The 18,335-nt window shown below is 35.5% G+C and overlaps 1 protein-coding gene across 1 annotated transcript; it reads left to right on the top strand.

Moving 5' to 3' along the window:
* The first annotated feature begins 8,899 nt into the window (after positions 1 to 8,899).
* On the top strand, positions 8,900 to 9,385 carry LOC139869162 (uncharacterized). The gene has a single exon (XM_071857484.1). The coding sequence runs from the start codon at positions 8,900 to 8,902 to the stop codon at positions 9,383 to 9,385; it is 486 nt and encodes a 161-aa protein (XP_071713585.1).
* Positions 9,386 to 18,335: the final 8,950 nt, after the last annotated feature.

The following is an 18,335-nucleotide window of genomic DNA, read 5'->3' as shown; positions in this document are numbered from 1 at the left end:
TTGATTCCAAACCCGATGAACTTTATATGTATCGTCAACACCCGTATTTCTTAAGTTGTGACAATAACCCGGGAACCTCTAAACCACCAGGTTTTTCTAAACCAATGTGGAAAATGACGGCTCGTATTAGGGGAACATCATATATCCCTAGAAACTTGGCAAAACGAACCAAAACCGAAGAAGAAGAAACGAGCGAGTCGGAATAAGATAGTTGTATTCGTGTGGTGTAATATATGTAATATAGTGTGCTTATGATTTATGATATATGTAAAAATTGCTTGTATTAATAAGTATTTTTTTATGAATCTAACTCTTGTCTATTTTACAGTATAAAAATACAAAATGGATAGACAACCTAATATTTTAAGAGACCTACCCGGAGACATGATTGATGAAATCTTGTCTAGAGTCGGTCAGAATTCCTCGGCACAACTATTTAAGGCGAGATCAGTTTGTAAGACATTCGAAGAACGTTCCAAGAATGCCTTGGTTTATAAAAGGCTTTCGTTTGAAAGATGGGGGGTATCACATTGGGAAATCCATAAGTTACGATGTGTTTACTTTGACGCATATATTGCGGGGAACCCAAATGCTATTTTATGCAACGGGTTAAGAAATTATTTTGACTCAATATATCCGAATATAGGACTTCGCGATTTAGAAAAAGCGGCTAACATGCAACATAAAGAAGCATGTTATGCTTACGGGTTAGTAATGTTCGCTTCTCACCAAAGTGAGAACAAGAACATTGGGCTACAACTATTAAACAAAACGTTCCCACAAGTGACGGAGTCGGTAATTGGGGTAAGAAATGAGGTTTTTAGGTTATTACGAGACTGTTGGTCATTACGTAACCTTCATCCTTTTGACGATGTTACAACACATTGTCTTACTATCGGTCACAACGGTTATGTTCCACAAAACCAAGGATGGGAAGTGGTATTAGTAAAACCAGAATGCATGACTTGTTTCTGGACGTATGAATTACGTGTCTTTATTGCCTTTGCAGAACGCCTTATTTATTAACTAGAATTATCTTCGCAACTACTTTGAATCAAAGTTTTATGTGCTATATTTCATGCTATATGTAAAATAGCGGTATTGTAAGTTTGCAAGTTATTGTATAAAGGTTTGAATATGATATATTTTTTTTTTTATGATTAGTTTTTCATATAGAATTGTAGTAGTTGAAATGGTATGTTAGCTACTAAGTATGAACTTAACGGGTAGGTACTACCCGAATTAAAGAGTATAAAACGCTAATATGAAGAAAGAGCTTTTATAAATAAGTTCATATTACGCTACAAAATACTATTGACTACTCTTGATATTCTATATGATTAACTCGTTTCATTTGACTATTTTGAAGAAAATGGCACCGACTACTCGACACACCTTGAATATGAGCGAAGAGGAATTTCGTGCCTTTCTTGCTTCAAATATAGCCGCAGTACAGGCCGCGCTACATACCAACAATAACTCTGAATCTAGCAATACAGCTAACGGCGCAAGAAATCGTGTAGGATGCTCCTACAAGGAATTCACTACCTGCAAACCTTCAGAATTTGATGGGACCGAAGGACCAATCGGATTGAAACGGTGGACCGAGAAAGTTGAATCGGTCTTTGCCATAAGTAAGTGTGCTGGAGGAGACAAAATGAAGTACGCTACGCATACCTTCACAGGTATTGCGTTAACATGGTGGAATACCTATCTAGAGCAAGTGGGACAAGATGCTGCTTACGCACTACCGTGGTCAGCATTCAAGCACATGATGAACGAGAAGTACCGTCCTAGAACCGAGGTCAATAAGCTCAAGTCAGAACTTAGAGGGTTACGAACACATGGATTCGATATTACTTCGTACGAAAGACAATTCACAGAATTGTTCCTATTGTGTCCGAGAGCGTTCGAAGATGAGGAAGAGAAGATCGACGCGTTTGTGAAAGGGTTACCGGAGAGAATCCAAGAAGATATAAGTTCACATGAGCCTGCCTCCATACAAAAGGCATGTAGAATGGCTCACAAACTAGTGAACCAGATTGAGGGAAGAATTAAAGAACAGGCGGCCGAAGAGGCCAACGTGAAGCTAGTCAAAAGAAAGTGGGAGGAAAACGGTGATAAGAGTCACCAAAACAACAAAAACTATCCCAACAATCGCAAAATCAATCGCAACTACAACAAACGGCAAAACAACAACAACAACTACAACAATCATTCCAACAACAATAACAACCGCAACAACAACAACAATCAGAAGCAGCTATGCCAAAGGTGTGAAAAGTATCACTCGGGGTTCTGCACTAAATTTTGCAACAAGTGTAAAAGAAATGGTCATAGCGCAGCGAAGTGTGAGGTCTACGGACCAGGGGTTAACAGAACGAAAGGAACAAATGGTGTCGGAACGAGTAATGGCGGAGCAAGTAGTGTCGGAGCAATTTATGCCAATGTAGTTTGTTATAAATGTGGAAAACCGGGCCACATTATTAGAAATTGCTCGAACCAGGAGAATACGAATGGACAAGGCCGCGGAAGAGTTTTCAATATTAATGCGGCAGAGGTACAGGAAGACCCGGAGCTTGTTACGGGTATGTTTCTTATTGACAATAAATCTGCTTACGTTTTATTTGATTCGGGTGCGGATAGAAGCTATATGAGTAGAGATTTTTGTGCTAAATTAAGTTATCCATTGACGCCTTTGGATAGTAAATTTTTACTCGAATTAGCAAATGGTAAATAAATTTCAGCAGATAATATATGTCGGAATCGAGAAATTAAACTGGTTAGTGAAACATTTAAGATTGACTTGATACCAGTAGAGTTAGGGAGTTTTGATGTGATAATCGGTATGGACTGGTTGAAAGAAGTGAAAGCAGATATCGTTTGTTACGAAAATGCAATTCGCATTATACGAGAAAAAGGAAAACCCTTAATGGTGTACGGAGAAAAGGGCAACACGAAGCTACATCTTATTAGTAATTTGAAGGCACAAAAACTAATAAGAAAAGGTTGCTATGTTGTTCTAGCACACGTCGAGAAAGTACAAACAGAAGAAAAGAGCATCAATGATGTTCCCGTCGTAAAAGAATTTCCCGATGTATTTCCGAAAGAATTACCGGGATTACCCCCACATCGATCCTTTGAATTTCAAATAGATCTTGTACCAGGAGCTGCACCAATAGCTCGTGCTCCTTACAGACTCGCACCCAGCGAGATGAAAGAACTGCAAAGCCAATTACAAGAACTTTTAAAGCGTGGTTTCATTCGACCAAGCACATCACCGTGGGGAGCTCCTATTTTGTTTGTCAAGAAGAAAGATGGTACATTCAGGTTGTGTATCGACTACTAAGAGTTGAACAAACTTACCATCAAGAACCGCTACCCACTACCGAGAATCGACGACTTATTTGATCAACTACAAGGCTCGTCTGTTTATTCAAAGATTGACTTACGTTCCAGGTATCATCAATTGCGGGTGAAAGAAGATGATATTCCAAAGACTGCTTTCAGAACATGTTACGGTCATTACGAGTTTATAGTCTTACCGTTTGGTTTAACTAATGCACCAGCTGTGTTCATGGACCTTATGAACCGAGTGTGTGGACCATACCTTGACAAGTTTGTCATTGTTTTCATTGATGACATACTTATTTACTCAAAGAATGACCAAGAACACGGTGAACATTTGAGAAAGGTGTTAGAAGTATTGAGGAAGGAAGAATTGTACGCTAAGTTTTCAAAGTGTGCATTTTGGTTGGAAGAAGTTCAATTCCTCGGTCACATAGTGAAAAAAGAAGGTATTAAGGTGGATCTGGCAAAGATAGAAACTGTTGAAAAGTGGGAAACCCCGAAAACTCCGAAACACATACGCCAGTTTTTAGGACTAGCTGGTTACTACAGAAGGTTCATCCAAGACTTTTCCAGAATAGCAAAACCCTTGACAGCATTAACGCATAAAGGGAAGAAATTTGAATGGAAGGATGAACAAGAGAAAGCGTTTCAGTTATTGAAGAAAAAGCTAACTACGGCACCTATATTGTCATTGCCTGAAGGGAATGATGATTTTGTGATTTATTGTGACGCATCAAAGCAAGGTCTCGGTTGTGTATTAATGCAACGAACGAAGGTGATTGCTTATGCATCTAGACAATTGAAGATTCACGAACAAAATTATACGATGCATGATTTGGGATTAGGCGCGGTTATTTTCGCATTAAAGACTTGGAGGCACTACTTATATGGGGTCAAAAGTATTATATATACCGACCACAAAAGTCTTCAACACATATTTAATCAGAAACAACTGAATATGAGGCAGCGTAGGTGGATTGAATTGTTGAATGATTACGACTTTGAGATTCGTTACCACCCGGGGAAGGCAAATGTGGTAGCCGACGCCTTGAGCAGGAAGGACAGAGAACCCATTCTAGTAAAATCTATGAATATAATGATTCACAATAACCTTACTACTCAAATAAAGGAGGCTCAACAAGGAGTTTTAAAAGAGGGAAATTTAAAGGAAGAAATACCCAAAGGATCGGAGAAGCATCTTAATATTCGAGAAGATGGAACCCGGTATAGGGCTGAAAGGATTTGGGTACCAAAATTTGGAGATATGTGAGAAATGGTACTTAGAGAAGCTCATAAAACTAGATACTCAATACATCCTGGAACGGGGAAGATGTACAAGGATCTCAAGAAACATTTTTGGTGGCCAAGTATGAAAGCCGATGTTGCTAAATACGTAGGAGAATGTTTGACGTGTTCTAAGGTCAAAGCTGAGCATCAGAAACCATCAGGTCTACTTCAACAACCCGAAATCCCGGAATGGAAATGGGAAAACATTACCATGGATTTCATCACTAAATTGCCAAGGACTGCAAGTGGTTTTGATACTATTTGGGTAATAGTTGATCGTCTCACTAAATCAGCACACTTCCTGCCAATAAGAGAAGATGACAAGATGGAGAAGTTAGCACGACTGTATTTGAAGGAAGTCGTCTCCAGACATGGAATACCAATCTCTATTATCTCTGATAGGGATGGCAGATTTATTTCAAGATTCTGGCAGACATTACAGCAAGCATTAGGAACTCGTCTAGACATGAGTACTGCCTATCATCCACAAACTGATGGGCAGAGCGAAAGGACGATACAAACGCTTGAAGACATGCTACGAGCATGTGTTATTGATTTCGGAAACAGTTGGGATCGACATCTACCGTTAGCAGAATTTTCCTACAACAACAGCTACCATTCAAGCATTGAGATGGCGCCGTTTGAAGCACTTTATGGTAGAAAATGCAGGTCTCCGATTTGTTGGAGTGAAGTGGGGGATAGACATTACGGGTCCGGAGATAATACAAGAAACTACCGAGAAGATCATCCAAATTCAACAACGGTTGAAAACCGCCCAAAGTCGACAAAAGAGCTACGCTGACATTAAAAGAAAAGATATAGAATTTGAAATTGGAGAGATGGTCATGCTTAAAGTTGCAACTTGGAAAGGCATTTTTCGATTTGGTAAACGAGGGAAATTAAATCCAAGGTATATCGGACCATTCAAGATTATTGATCGTGTCGGACCAGTAGCTTACCGACTTGAGTTACCTCAACAACTCGCGGCTGTACATAACACTTTCCACGTCTCGAATTTGAAGAAATGTTTTGCTAAAGAAGATCTCACTATTCCGTTAGATGAAATCCAAATCAACGAAAAACTTCAATTCATCGAAGAACCCGTCGAAATAATGGATCGTGAGGTTAAAAGACTTAAGCAAAACTAATTGTTAAGGTTCGATGGAATGCCCGTAGAGGATCCGAGTTCACCTGGGAACGAGAAGATCAGATGAAGAAGAAATACCTGCATTTATTTCCAGAAGATACGTCAACACCTCCAACTGCTTAAAATTTCGGGACGAAATTTATTTAACGGGTAGGTACTGTAGTGACCCGAACTTTTCCATGTTTATATATATATTAAATGAAATTGTTATTTACATGATTAAGTGTTTCCAACATGTTAAGCAATCAAACTTGTTAAGACTTGATTAATTGAAATAGGTTTCATATAGACAATTGATCACCCAAGTTGACCGGTGATTCACGAACGTTAAAACTTATAAAAACTATATGATGACATATATATGGTTATATATATAGTTAACATGATATTATGATAAGTAAAAATATCATTAAGTATATTAACAATGAACTTCATTTGTAAAAACAAGACTACTAACTTAATGATTTTGAAACGAGACATATATGTAACGATTATCGTTGTAACGACATTTAATGTATATATATCATATTAAGAGATATTCGTACATCATAATATCATGATAATATAATAATTTAAAATCTCATTTGATATTATAAACATTGGGTTAACAACATTTAACAAGATCGTTAACCTAAAGGATTCAAAACAACACTTACATGTAACGACTAACGATGACTTAACGACTCAGTTAAAATGTATATACATGTAGTGTTTTAATATGTATTCATACACTTTTGAAAGACTTCAAGACACTTATCAAAATACTTCTACTTAACAAAAATGCTTACAATTACATCCTCCTTCAGTTTCATCAACAATTCTACTCGTATGCACCCGTATTCGTACTCGTACAATACACAGCTTTTAGATGTATGTACTATTGATATATACACTCCAATAATCAGCTCTTAGCAGCCCATGTGAGTCACCTAACACATGTGAGAACCATCATTTGGCAACTAGCATGAAATATCTCATAAAATTACAAAAATATGAGTAATCATTCATGACTTATTTACATGAAAACAAAATTACATATCCTTTATATCTAATCCATACACCAACGACCAAAAACACCTACAAATACTTTCATTCTTCAATTTTCTTCATCTAATTGATCTCTCTCAAGTTCTATCTTCAAGTTCTAAGTGTTCTTCATTAATTCTACAAGTTCTAGTTTCATAAAATCAAGAATACTTCCAAGTTTGCAAGCTTACTTCCAGTCTTGTAGAGTGATCATCCAACCTCAAGAAATCTTTCTTATTTACAGTAAGATATATTTCTAATATAAGGTAATACTCATATTCAAACTTTGATTCAATTTCTATAACTATAACAATCTTATTTCGAGTGGAAATCTTACTTGAACTTGTTTTCGTGTCATGATTCTACTTCAAGAACTTTCAAGCCATCCAAGATCCTTTGAAGCTAGATCCATTTGTCTATTTTTTAGTAGGTTTATCCACAAAACTTGAGGTAGTAATGATGTTCATAACATCATTCGATTCATACATATAAAGCTATCTTATTCGAAGGTTTAAACTTGAAATCACTAGAACATAGTTTAGTTAATTCTAAACTTGTTCGCAAACAAAAGTTAATCCTTCTAACTTGACTTTTAAAATCAACTAAACACATGTTCTATATCTATATGATATGCTAACTTAATGATTTAAAACCTGGAAACACGAAAAACACCGTAAAACTGGACATACGCCGTCGTAGTAACACCGCGGGCTGTTTTGGGTTTGATAATTAAAAACTATGTTAAACTTTGATTTAAAAGTTGTTCTTATGGGAAAATTATTTTTCTTATGAACATGAAACTATATCCAAAAATCATGGTTAAACTCAAAGTGGAAGTATGTTTTTCAAAATGGTCATCAAGACGTCGTTCTTTCAACTGAAATGACTACCTCTTACAAAAAAACCTTGTAACTTATATTTCTGACTATAAACCTATACTTTTTCTATTCAGATTCATAAAATAGAGTTCAATATGAAACCATAGCAATTTGATTCACTCAAAACGGATTTAAAATGAAGAAGTTATGGGTAAAACAAGATTGGATAATTTTTCTCATTTTAGCTACGTGAAAATTGGTAACAAATCTATTCCAACCATAACTTAATCAACTTGTATTGTATATTATGTAATCTTGAGATACCATAGACACGTATACAATGTTTCGACCTATCATGTAATCTTGAACATACTTTGATATATATGTATATATTGTTATAGGTTCGTGAATCAACCAGTGGCCAAGTCTTACTTCCCGACGAAGTAAAAATCTGTGAAAGTGAGTTATAGTCCCACTTTTAAAATCTAATATTTTTGGGATGAGAATACATGCAGGTTTTATAAATGATTTACAAAATAGACACAAGTACGTGAAACTACATTCTATGGTTGAATTATCGAAATCGAATATGCCCCTTTTTATTAAGTCTGGTAATCTAAGAATTAGGGAACAGACACCCCAATTGACGCGAATCCTAAAGATAGATCTATTGGGCCTAACAAACCCCATCCAAAGTACCGGATGCTTTAGTACTTCGAAATTTATATCATATCCGAAGGGTGTCCCGGAATGATGGGGATATTCTTATATATGCATCTTGTTAATGTCGGTTACCAGGTGTTCACCATATGAATGATTTTTATCTCTATGTATGGGATGTATATTGAAATATGAAATTTTGTGGTCTATTGTTACGATTTGATATATATAGGTTAAACCTATAACTCACCAACATTTTTGTTGACGTTTTAAGCATGTTTATTCTCAGGTGATTATTAAGAGCTTCCGCTGTCCAATACTTAAATAAAGACAAGATTTGGAGTCCATGCTTGTATGATATTGTGTAAAAACTGCATTCAAGAAACTTATTTCGTTGTAACATATTTGTATTGTAAACTATTATGTAATAGTCGTGTGTAAACAGGATATTTTAGATTATCATTATTTGATAATCTACGTAAAGCTTTTTAAACCTTTATTGATGAAATAAAGGTTATGGTTTGTTTTAAAATGAATGCAGTCTTTGAAAAACGTCTCATATAGAGGTCAAAACCTCGCAACTTTAATCAATAAGAACGGGACATTTCAAATGACTGGGGAGTTGGAGGTGATTAATGAGCGTACAAAGTTAAAACTGGCGGTTGGAGAAACTTGGGATTTATTTACCGATGGAGCTTCATGTGCAGAAGGCGATGGTGCGGGTTTAGTATTAGCAAGCCCAAGTGGTGAAGAGCATACATACGCATTACGTTTTAATTTTGATGTAACAAATAATGAGGCGGAATATGAAGCATTGCTTGCTGGTTTAAATATTTCGCGGAAAATGGATATCACCAAGTTACGAGCATTTACAGATTCGCAGTTAGTGGCGAATCAGTTTAATGGCTCTTTTGAGGCACATGATTCCTCAATGCAGAAATATTTGCAGTTGTTGAAAGAATTGGCAGTGCGGTTTGAGCATTTTAAACTTACGCAAGTGCCAAGAAGTCAAAATAAGAAGGCGGATGCTTTGAGTAAGTTGGTCGCTCTTTTCAAAAACAAGTTTGGGTTGAGGAATTGCCAAGCAAGTCAATAGATAATGACTTAATGATGGCGTCTGTTGTAGAAGAACAGCCAAATTGGATGGAACCAATCCTGCAATACATCCGCAGTGATATTTTGCCAAATGATAAGCGCGAAGCTCGCTTAGTAAGAGAGCGAGCACCAATGTATATCATTCAAAATGACATTTTATATCGCAAATCATATTGTGGTCCAATGATGCCATGTGTGGGCCCAATTGAAGCAGAAATGATCATTGATGAAGTGCATAACGGTTCTTGTGCATTGCATTCAGGCTATAAAACCATCGCGGAAAAATTATGCGGATGGGTTACTTTTGGCCATCCCTATATCGCGATGTTGCAAAAATAATTAAGCGTTGTAAAAGTTGTCAAAGACATGCTGTAGTGACCCGAACTTTTCCATGATTATATATTAAATGAAAACTATATTTGCATGATTAAATGTTTCCAACATGTTAAGCAATCAAACTTGTTAAGACTTGATTTATTGAAATGAGTTTCATGTAGACAATTGACCACCCAATTTGACCGGCGATTCACGAACGTTAAAACTTGTAAAAACAACTTGATATATATATATATATATATATATATATATATATATATATATATATATATATATATATATATATATATATATATATATATTAAACATGATATTATGATGAGTAAGTATCTCACCAAGTACATTAACAATGAGTTATATACATAAAATGATAGTAGTGAATTAAGAAACGCTAAACGATATGCATATCGGCTGTCATTACAACAACGTCTTACTAAATACATATGTATCATGTTAAGATATTAATACACTATGTTTAACATCATGAAATGATAATTACATATATCATTAAGCGTATTAACAATGAACTACATATGTAAAACAAGACTACTAACTTAAGAATTTGAAAACAATATATAAACGTAACGATTATCGTTGTAATAGTATTTTAACATATATATATGATGTTAAGATATATTCATACACCATGTTATCATGTTAACATAACAATTTAACATCTCATTTAAGTATAATAACAATGAATTAATTACATTTAACAAGATCGTTAACTTAAATGTTTCAAAACAACACTTACATGTAACGACTAACGATGACTTAACGACTCAGTTAAAATGTATATACTTGTAGTGTATTTAGATGTATTAGTACACTTTTGAAAGACTTTAAGACACATATCAATGTACTTCTACTTAACAAAAATGCTTACAATTACATCCTCATTCATTTTCATCAACAATTCTACTCGTATGCACCCGTATTCGTACTCGTACAATACACAGCTTCTAGATGTATATACTATGGGTATATACACTTCAATGATCAGCTCCTTAGCAGACCATATGAGTCATTAAACATGTGGGAACCATCATTTGGCAACTAGCATGAAATATCTCACAAAATTACAAAAAATATTATAAATCATTCATGAATTATTTACATGAAAACAAACTTACACATCCTTTATATCTAATCCATATACCAACGACCAAAAACACCTACAAACACTTTCATTCTTCAATTTTCTTCATCTAATTGATCTCTCTCAAGTTCTATCTTCAGGTTCTAAGTGTTCTTCATATATTCTATAAGTTCTAGTTTCATAAAACCAAGAACATTTTCAAGTTTGCAAGATTACTTCCAAGCTTTCTAATCCAATCCAAGTAATCATCTAAGCTCAAGAAATCTTTCTTATTTACAGTAAGATATCTTTCTAATATAAGGTAATACTCATATTCAAACTTTGATTCAATTTCTATAACTATAACTATCTTATTTCGAGTGGAAATCTTACTTGAACTTGTTTTCGTGTCATGATTCTACTTCAAGAACTTTCAAGCCATCCAAGAATCTTTTGAAGCTAGATCATTTCTTATCACTTCCAGTAGGTTTACCTACTAAACTTGAGGTAGTAATGATGTTCATAACATCATTCGATTCATATATATCAAACTATCTTATTCGAAGATTTGAACATGTAATCACTAGAACATAGTTTAGTTAATTCTAAACTTGTTCGCAAACAAAGTTAATCCTTCTTGACTTTTAAAATCAACTAAACACATGTTGTATATCTATATGATATGCTAACTTAATAATTTAAAACCTGGAAACACGAAGAACACCGTAAAATCGGACATACGCAGTCGTAGTGAAATCGGGGGCTGCTTTGGGTAAAAAAAAGTATCTTAATCTTTGAATTGGAAGTTAGTTTTCTGGAAAAATCATATTTCATATTTCATATGATACTATATCCAAAAATAATGGTTAAACACAGAGTGGAAGTATGTTTTTCAAAATGGTCATCAAGATGTCGTTTTTTTGACGGAAATGACTACCTCTTTAAAAGTGACTTGTAACCTGTATTTCTGACTATAAACTTATACTTTTTTGGTTTAGTTTCATAAATTTCAGTTCATTATGAAACCATAGCAACTTGAATCTCTCAAAACGAATTTGAAACGAAGAAATGACGGGTAAAACAAAATTGGATAAATTTGCTAGTTTTAGCTACGTAAATTTTGTAACAAATCTAGACTAAACATATCCTAACTAATTTATATTGTATTATACATATTATGTAATCTTGGGATACCATAGACACGTATACAATGTTTTGACATATCATATCGACCCATCTATATATATTATTTGGAACAACCATAGACACTCTATATGCAGTAATATTTGAGTTAGCAATACAGGGTTGAGGTTGATTCCAAAAATATATCTACTTTGAGTTGTGATCTAGCCTGAGACGTATATACATTGGGTCGTGGATTGATTCAAGATATATATATTGATTTATTTCTGTACATCTAACTGTGGACAACTAGTTGTAGGTTACTAACGAGGACTGCTAACTTAACAAACTTAAATCATAAAAACGTAATAAAAAATGTTGTGAATATATTTCGATCATAAATTGATATATATGTACATATTTGTTATAGGTTCGTGAATCGACCAGTGGCCAAGTCTTACTTCCCGACGAAGTAAAAATCTGTGAAAGTGAGTAATAGTCCCACTTTTTAAATCTAATATTTTTGGGATGAGAATACATGCAGTTTTATAAATGTTTTACAAAATAGACACAAGTACATGAAACTACATTCTATGGTTGAATTATTAAACCGAATATGCCCCTTTTTAGTCCGGTAATCTAAGAATTAGGGAACAGACACCCTAATTGACGGGAATCCTAAAGATATATCTATTGGGCCCAACAAGCCCCATCTAAAGTACCGGATGCTTTAGTACTTCGAATTTATCATGTCCGAAGGGAGTCCCGGAATGATAGGGGATATTCTATATGCATCTTGTTAAGGTCGGTTACCAGGTGTTCACCATATGGATGATTTTTATCTCTATGCAGTTTGCGAAATGCCTAATATGAGATGTGTTATAAAAATGAAATCTTGTGGTCTATTATTACAATTTGATAAATATATAGGTTAAACCTATAATTCACCAACATTTTTTGTTGACGTTTTAAGCATGTTTATTTTTAGGTGATTGTTAAGAGCTTCCGCTGTTGTATACTAAATTAAGGACAAGATTTGGAGTCCATGCTTGTATAATATTGTTTAAAAACTGCATTCGAAGGCATATATTGATGTGTAATATTATTGTAAACCATTATGTAATGGTCGTGTGAAAACGCTATATTTTAGATTATCATTATTTGATCATCGTCGTAATATTTTAAAAGTTATGGTTTGTTTTAAAATCGAATGCAGCCTTTGAAAAACGTCTCATATAGAGGTCAAAACCTCGCAACGAAATCAATTAATATGGAACGTTTATAATCAATATGAATGGGACATTTCAGTTGGTATCCGAGCGTTGGTCTTAGAGAACCAGAAATTTGCATTAGTGTGTCTAATCGAATTTGTTAGGATGCATTAGTGAGTCTGGACTTCGACCGTGTTTTCTTTAAAAATGATTGCTTAACATTTTTTTGTTGTAAACTATATATTATTAACATGTAAATATTATGTGATATATTAATCTCTTAACGTATTTGATATTGTGTGATAGATGTCTACCTCTAATACAAATCCCATCGACTCACCTAATAATAATGAAGAGTCGAATATATATTGGGAAGATTTACAAATTCCCGAAGAGGAACCGGAAGAAGAGGAACCGAAAGAAGAGGAACCCGAAGAAGAAGAGGTTTCGGGGGAGGAAATATTAGAAACCACTGAAAAACAGATAAATAAAAGAAAATCCTCAACCAATGGACCAAAATTAATAATGGTCAATGGTGTTTCCGTTGAGGAAGCAAAATATTGGGAAGATTACCAATTTTTCGATGAATCAGATCCCGATGATGATTCCGATGATTTTATAGAAATTACCCTGACACAATTTGAAAAGGCAAAAGAAAATAATAAGGGAAAAGACATAAAAATAGAAAAATACGAGTCCAACCCCGATGACCTCTATGTTAACATGAAATGTCCCGATGGAAAATACTGTCAACACCCGTATTTCTTAAGTTTTAGCTATAACCCGGGAACATCTAAGCCACCGGGTCCTTCTAGACCATTTGTGAAAAGAACGGCTCGTATTAGGGGAGCACCATATATCCCTAGGAAATTAGCGAAACAAACCAAGTCTGAAGAAGAAGAAATAAGTGAGTCGGAATAAAGAGTTGTAATCATGCGGTGTAATATATGTAATATAAGTGTGCTTGTACTTTCATGTTGTATGTAAAAATTGCTTGTATTATTTGATAATTATCTTTTACGAATCTAATTCTCGTCTATTATACAGTATAAAAACACAATGGATGTTAAGGATAGACAACCAAAAATTTTAGAAGACCTACCCGGGGACATGATTGATGAAATCTTGTCTAAAGTCGCTCAGAATTCGTCGGCACAATTATTTATGGCAAAATTAGTTTGTAGAACATTTAAAGAACGTTCCAGGCATGCCTTAGTTTATAAAAGGCTTTCATTTGAAAGATGGGGTATATCACATTGGGGACACCGTAAGTTACGCCGTGTTTTCTTTAAAGCGTTAAATGCGGGGAACCCAAATGCAATTTTACGCTACGGGTTAAAAACCTATTTTGACTCAACCTATCCCAACGTAGGACTTTGTGAGTTAGAAAGAGCTTCTAACATGCAACATAAAGAAGCATGTTATGCTTACGGGTTAGTGATATTCGCTTCTCACTAAAGTGAGAAAAAGAACATCGGATTACAACTTTTAAATAAAACCTTCCCACAAGTGACGGATTCAGTAGTTGGGGTGAGAAATAAGGTTTTTAAATTATTACGGGGCTGTTGGGCATTACGAAACAATCGTCCCTTTGACGATGTTACAACATGCTGTCTTGTCAACGGCCACAACGGTTATGTTCCACAAGACCAAGGATGGGAAGTAGTCTTAGTAAAACCAGAATGCATGACTTGTTTCTAGACTTATGAATTACGTGTTTTTATTGCCTTTGCTGAACGACTTGCGTATTAACTAGGATTGTTCACAACTATTTTGTATAAAAGTTATTGTGTACTATATTTCATGCTATATGTATAATAGCGGTATTGTAATTTTGTAAAATATTGTATAATAGTTTGAACGCGAAATATTATTATAATCAGTTTTTCATATAGAAAAGTAGTAGTTGAATTGTATATTAGCTACTAAGTATGAACTTAACGGGTAGGTACTACCCGAATTAAAACTATAAAACGCTAATATGAAGAAAAAGCTTTTATAAATGAGTTCATACTATGCTACGAAATACTATTGACTACTCTTAATATTCTATATGATTAACATAATTCTTTTGGGCTATTTTTGAAGGAAATGGCACCGACGACTCATCAGAATTTGAACATGAGCGAGGAAGACTTTTGTGTTTTCCTTGCAGCAAACATAGCAGCAGTACAGGCTGCAATGCAAAACAACAACAATAACTCTGAATCTAGCAATGCAAATAACGCCACAAGAAATCGTGTAGGATGTTCCTACAAAGAATTCATTGCCTGTAAACCTCAGGAATTCGATGGAATCGAGGATCCAATTGGATTGAAACGGTGGACCGAAAAGGTTGAATCGGTGTTTGCCATAAGTAAGTGTACTGAAGAAGACAAAGTAAAGTACGCTACGCATACCTTTACCGATACTGCGTTAACATGGTGGAATACCTATCTAGAACAAGTGGGACAAGATGCTGTGTACGCACTACCATAGTCAGCATTCAACCATCTGATGACTGAGCAGTATCATCCCAAAAACGAGGTCAATAAGCTCAAAGTAGAGCTTAAGGGATTACGAACATAAGGATTCGATATTACCAAATACGAACGACGATTCACGGAGTTATGTTTATTGTGCCCAAGAGCGTTCGAAGATGAAGAGGAGAAAATCGACGCATTTGTAAAAGGGTTACCAGAAAGGATCCAAGAAGATATAAGTTCACTCGAGCCCGCCTCTATACAAAAAGCGATTCGAATGGCTCATAAACTCATAAATCAGATTGAGGAAAGAATTAAAGAGCAGGCGGCCGAAGAAGCTAACACGAAACAAATCAAGAGAAAGTGGGAAGAAACCAGTGACAAGGGTCACAATTTTAACAATCAACACAACAATCACAACTTCAATCGCACCAAATTTCGCAACAACAACCATCTCAACAACAATAACCATTACAACCACCGTCCCAACAATAATAACAATCGCAACAACAACCATTTCAATAACAATAAACAACAGAAACAACCATGCTTCAGATGTGCAGAGTACCATCCGAATGTGTTCTGCACAACATTTTGCACTAAGTGTAAGAGAAGTGGGCATGGCGTGGCAAAATATGAGGTTTACGGACCAAAGAACAACAAAAATAAAGAAACAAATAATGTCGGAACAAATAATGCCTACGTAGTTTGTTATAAATGTGGAAAATCGGGCCACATTATTAGAAATTGCCTAAACCAAGGGAATACTAATGGGCAAGGCCGCGGAAGAGTTTTCAATATTAATGCGGCAGAAGCGCAGGAAGACCCGGAGCTTGTTACGGGTACGTTTCTTATTGACAATACATTTACTTATGTTTTATTTGATTCGGGTCGGATAGAAGCTATATGAGTAGAGATTTTTGTGCTAAATTAAGTTGTCCACTGACGCCTTTGGATAATAAATTTTTACTCGAATTAGCAAACGGTAAATTAATTACAGCAGATAATATATGTCGGAATCGAGAAATTAAGCTGGTTAGTGAAACATTTAAGATTGATTTGATACTAGTAGAGTTATGAAGTTTTGATGTGATAATTGGCATGGACTGGTTGAAAAAGGAGAGAGCAGAGATCGTATGTTACAAAAATGCAATTCGCATTGTACGGGAAAAAGGAAAACCCTTAATGGTGTATGGAGAAAAGAGCAACGCGAAGCTAAATCTTATTAGTAATTTGAAGGCGCAAAAGCTAATAAGAAAAGGTTGCTATGCTGTTTTAGCACATGTCGAGAAAGTACAAACCGAAGAAAAGAACATCAATGATGTTCCCATCGCAAAAAAATTCTCGATGTATTTCCGAAAGAATTACCGGGACTACCTCCACACCGATCCATTGAATTTCAAATAGATCTTGTACCAGGAGCTACACCAATAGCTCGTGCTCTATACAGACTCGCACTCAGCGAAATAAAGGAACTCCAAAGCCAATTACAAGAACTTTTAGAGCGTGGTTTCATTCGACCAAGCACATCACCATGGGGAGCTCCTGTTTTATTTGTCAAAAAGAAGGATGGTACATTCAGGTTGTGTATCGACTACCGAGAGTTGAACAAACTTACCATCAAGAACCGTTATCCACTACCGAGAATCGACGACTTATTTGATCAACTACAAGTGTAAGATCTAGTTTTTGTCAGTTGAGTTGGACGCCGTCCAACAAGGTGGGATGCCGTCCAGTTTTGAAGTGTTGGACGCCATCCAGAAATCTGAACGCCGTCCAAATGGCCTGACGAGCCAGCTTTGGTATTTTGTTATTTAAAAAGGGGTAGTTTGGTAATTTCACTTTGTGGACGACTTTAAGACCCTAGATCAGTTTTGGTGAGCCTCATTACTCCTTTTCCATCTACTTTATCATCTTCCATTAAATCCTAGAGAGAGAGGAGGTTCTAGAGTGAGAGAGCTCCATTAAAGGAAGAAAGAGGTTGAATCGGGTCTTAGTGCGAGTTCTAATGTTGTTCATCTAGTCGCTAGCTACGTGGTGATTGTGTTGGTAAGTTATAAAACCTAACTTATTTTTTTAAATTGTGTTAAGGGTTAGGTTTGGGTTAGTGTTGCACTTAAAACCCATTTGTTAGTGATTTGGGGGTTTTGGGTAAGTTTGGGTCATGAAGACCCAAAAGATGACTAACCTAGGGTTTTGAAAAGTTAAAGTGTGTAAATGGGTCTTAAAGGCTTAGTAAATCGCTAGCACTTTTGTAGTTAATGTTAGTGGGTGTCATTTGGGTTGTGGGTGACCCAAATGGGAGTGTTGACCTCAAAATGGGTCAAATGGGTCTCGGGCGACCTAGGTTATTAAATGTGTATGAGAACACACTAAACTTGTGATTATAAAGTGTTTAAGACCATATTTTGGCTAGTATTAGGGTTTTGTTGGTGTTGACCCAAATATTAGGGTTAGGGGTGCAAATGGGTCGGAATTGCATCTTGGGTCAAAATGGCACTAGAATGGGGAGTAAGTTGGTTGACCAACTTGAGTTGTGATTGATTATGTGCTAAATGTAATAGGTACGTTACATTGAAGTTGCGAGCTCGGTTATCTTTCGCAAAAGACTCTAAGGTGAGTGGAATAATTATATGCGTAGGTATATAATGTATTTATTTGTTGTAGCATGAGATGTGAAGTGTTGAGGTATTAAGACACCACGTTTCACATGACGAGTGAAGCATCGAGGTCTTAAGATGC

This window comes from Rutidosis leptorrhynchoides, chromosome 9, assembly GCF_046630445.1.
Source record: "Rutidosis leptorrhynchoides isolate AG116_Rl617_1_P2 chromosome 9, CSIRO_AGI_Rlap_v1, whole genome shotgun sequence".
Taxonomy (NCBI): domain Eukaryota; kingdom Viridiplantae; phylum Streptophyta; class Magnoliopsida; order Asterales; family Asteraceae; genus Rutidosis; species Rutidosis leptorrhynchoides.
The sequence above is the reverse complement of the archived record's forward strand: the minus strand, read 5'-3'. Positions and strand labels throughout refer to the sequence as shown.

Excerpts from the sequence above, each read along its gene's own strand:
- LOC139869162 (XM_071857484.1), top strand. The coding sequence starts at position 8,900 with ATGACTGGGGAGTTGGAGGTGATTAATGAGCGTACAAAGTTAAAACTG.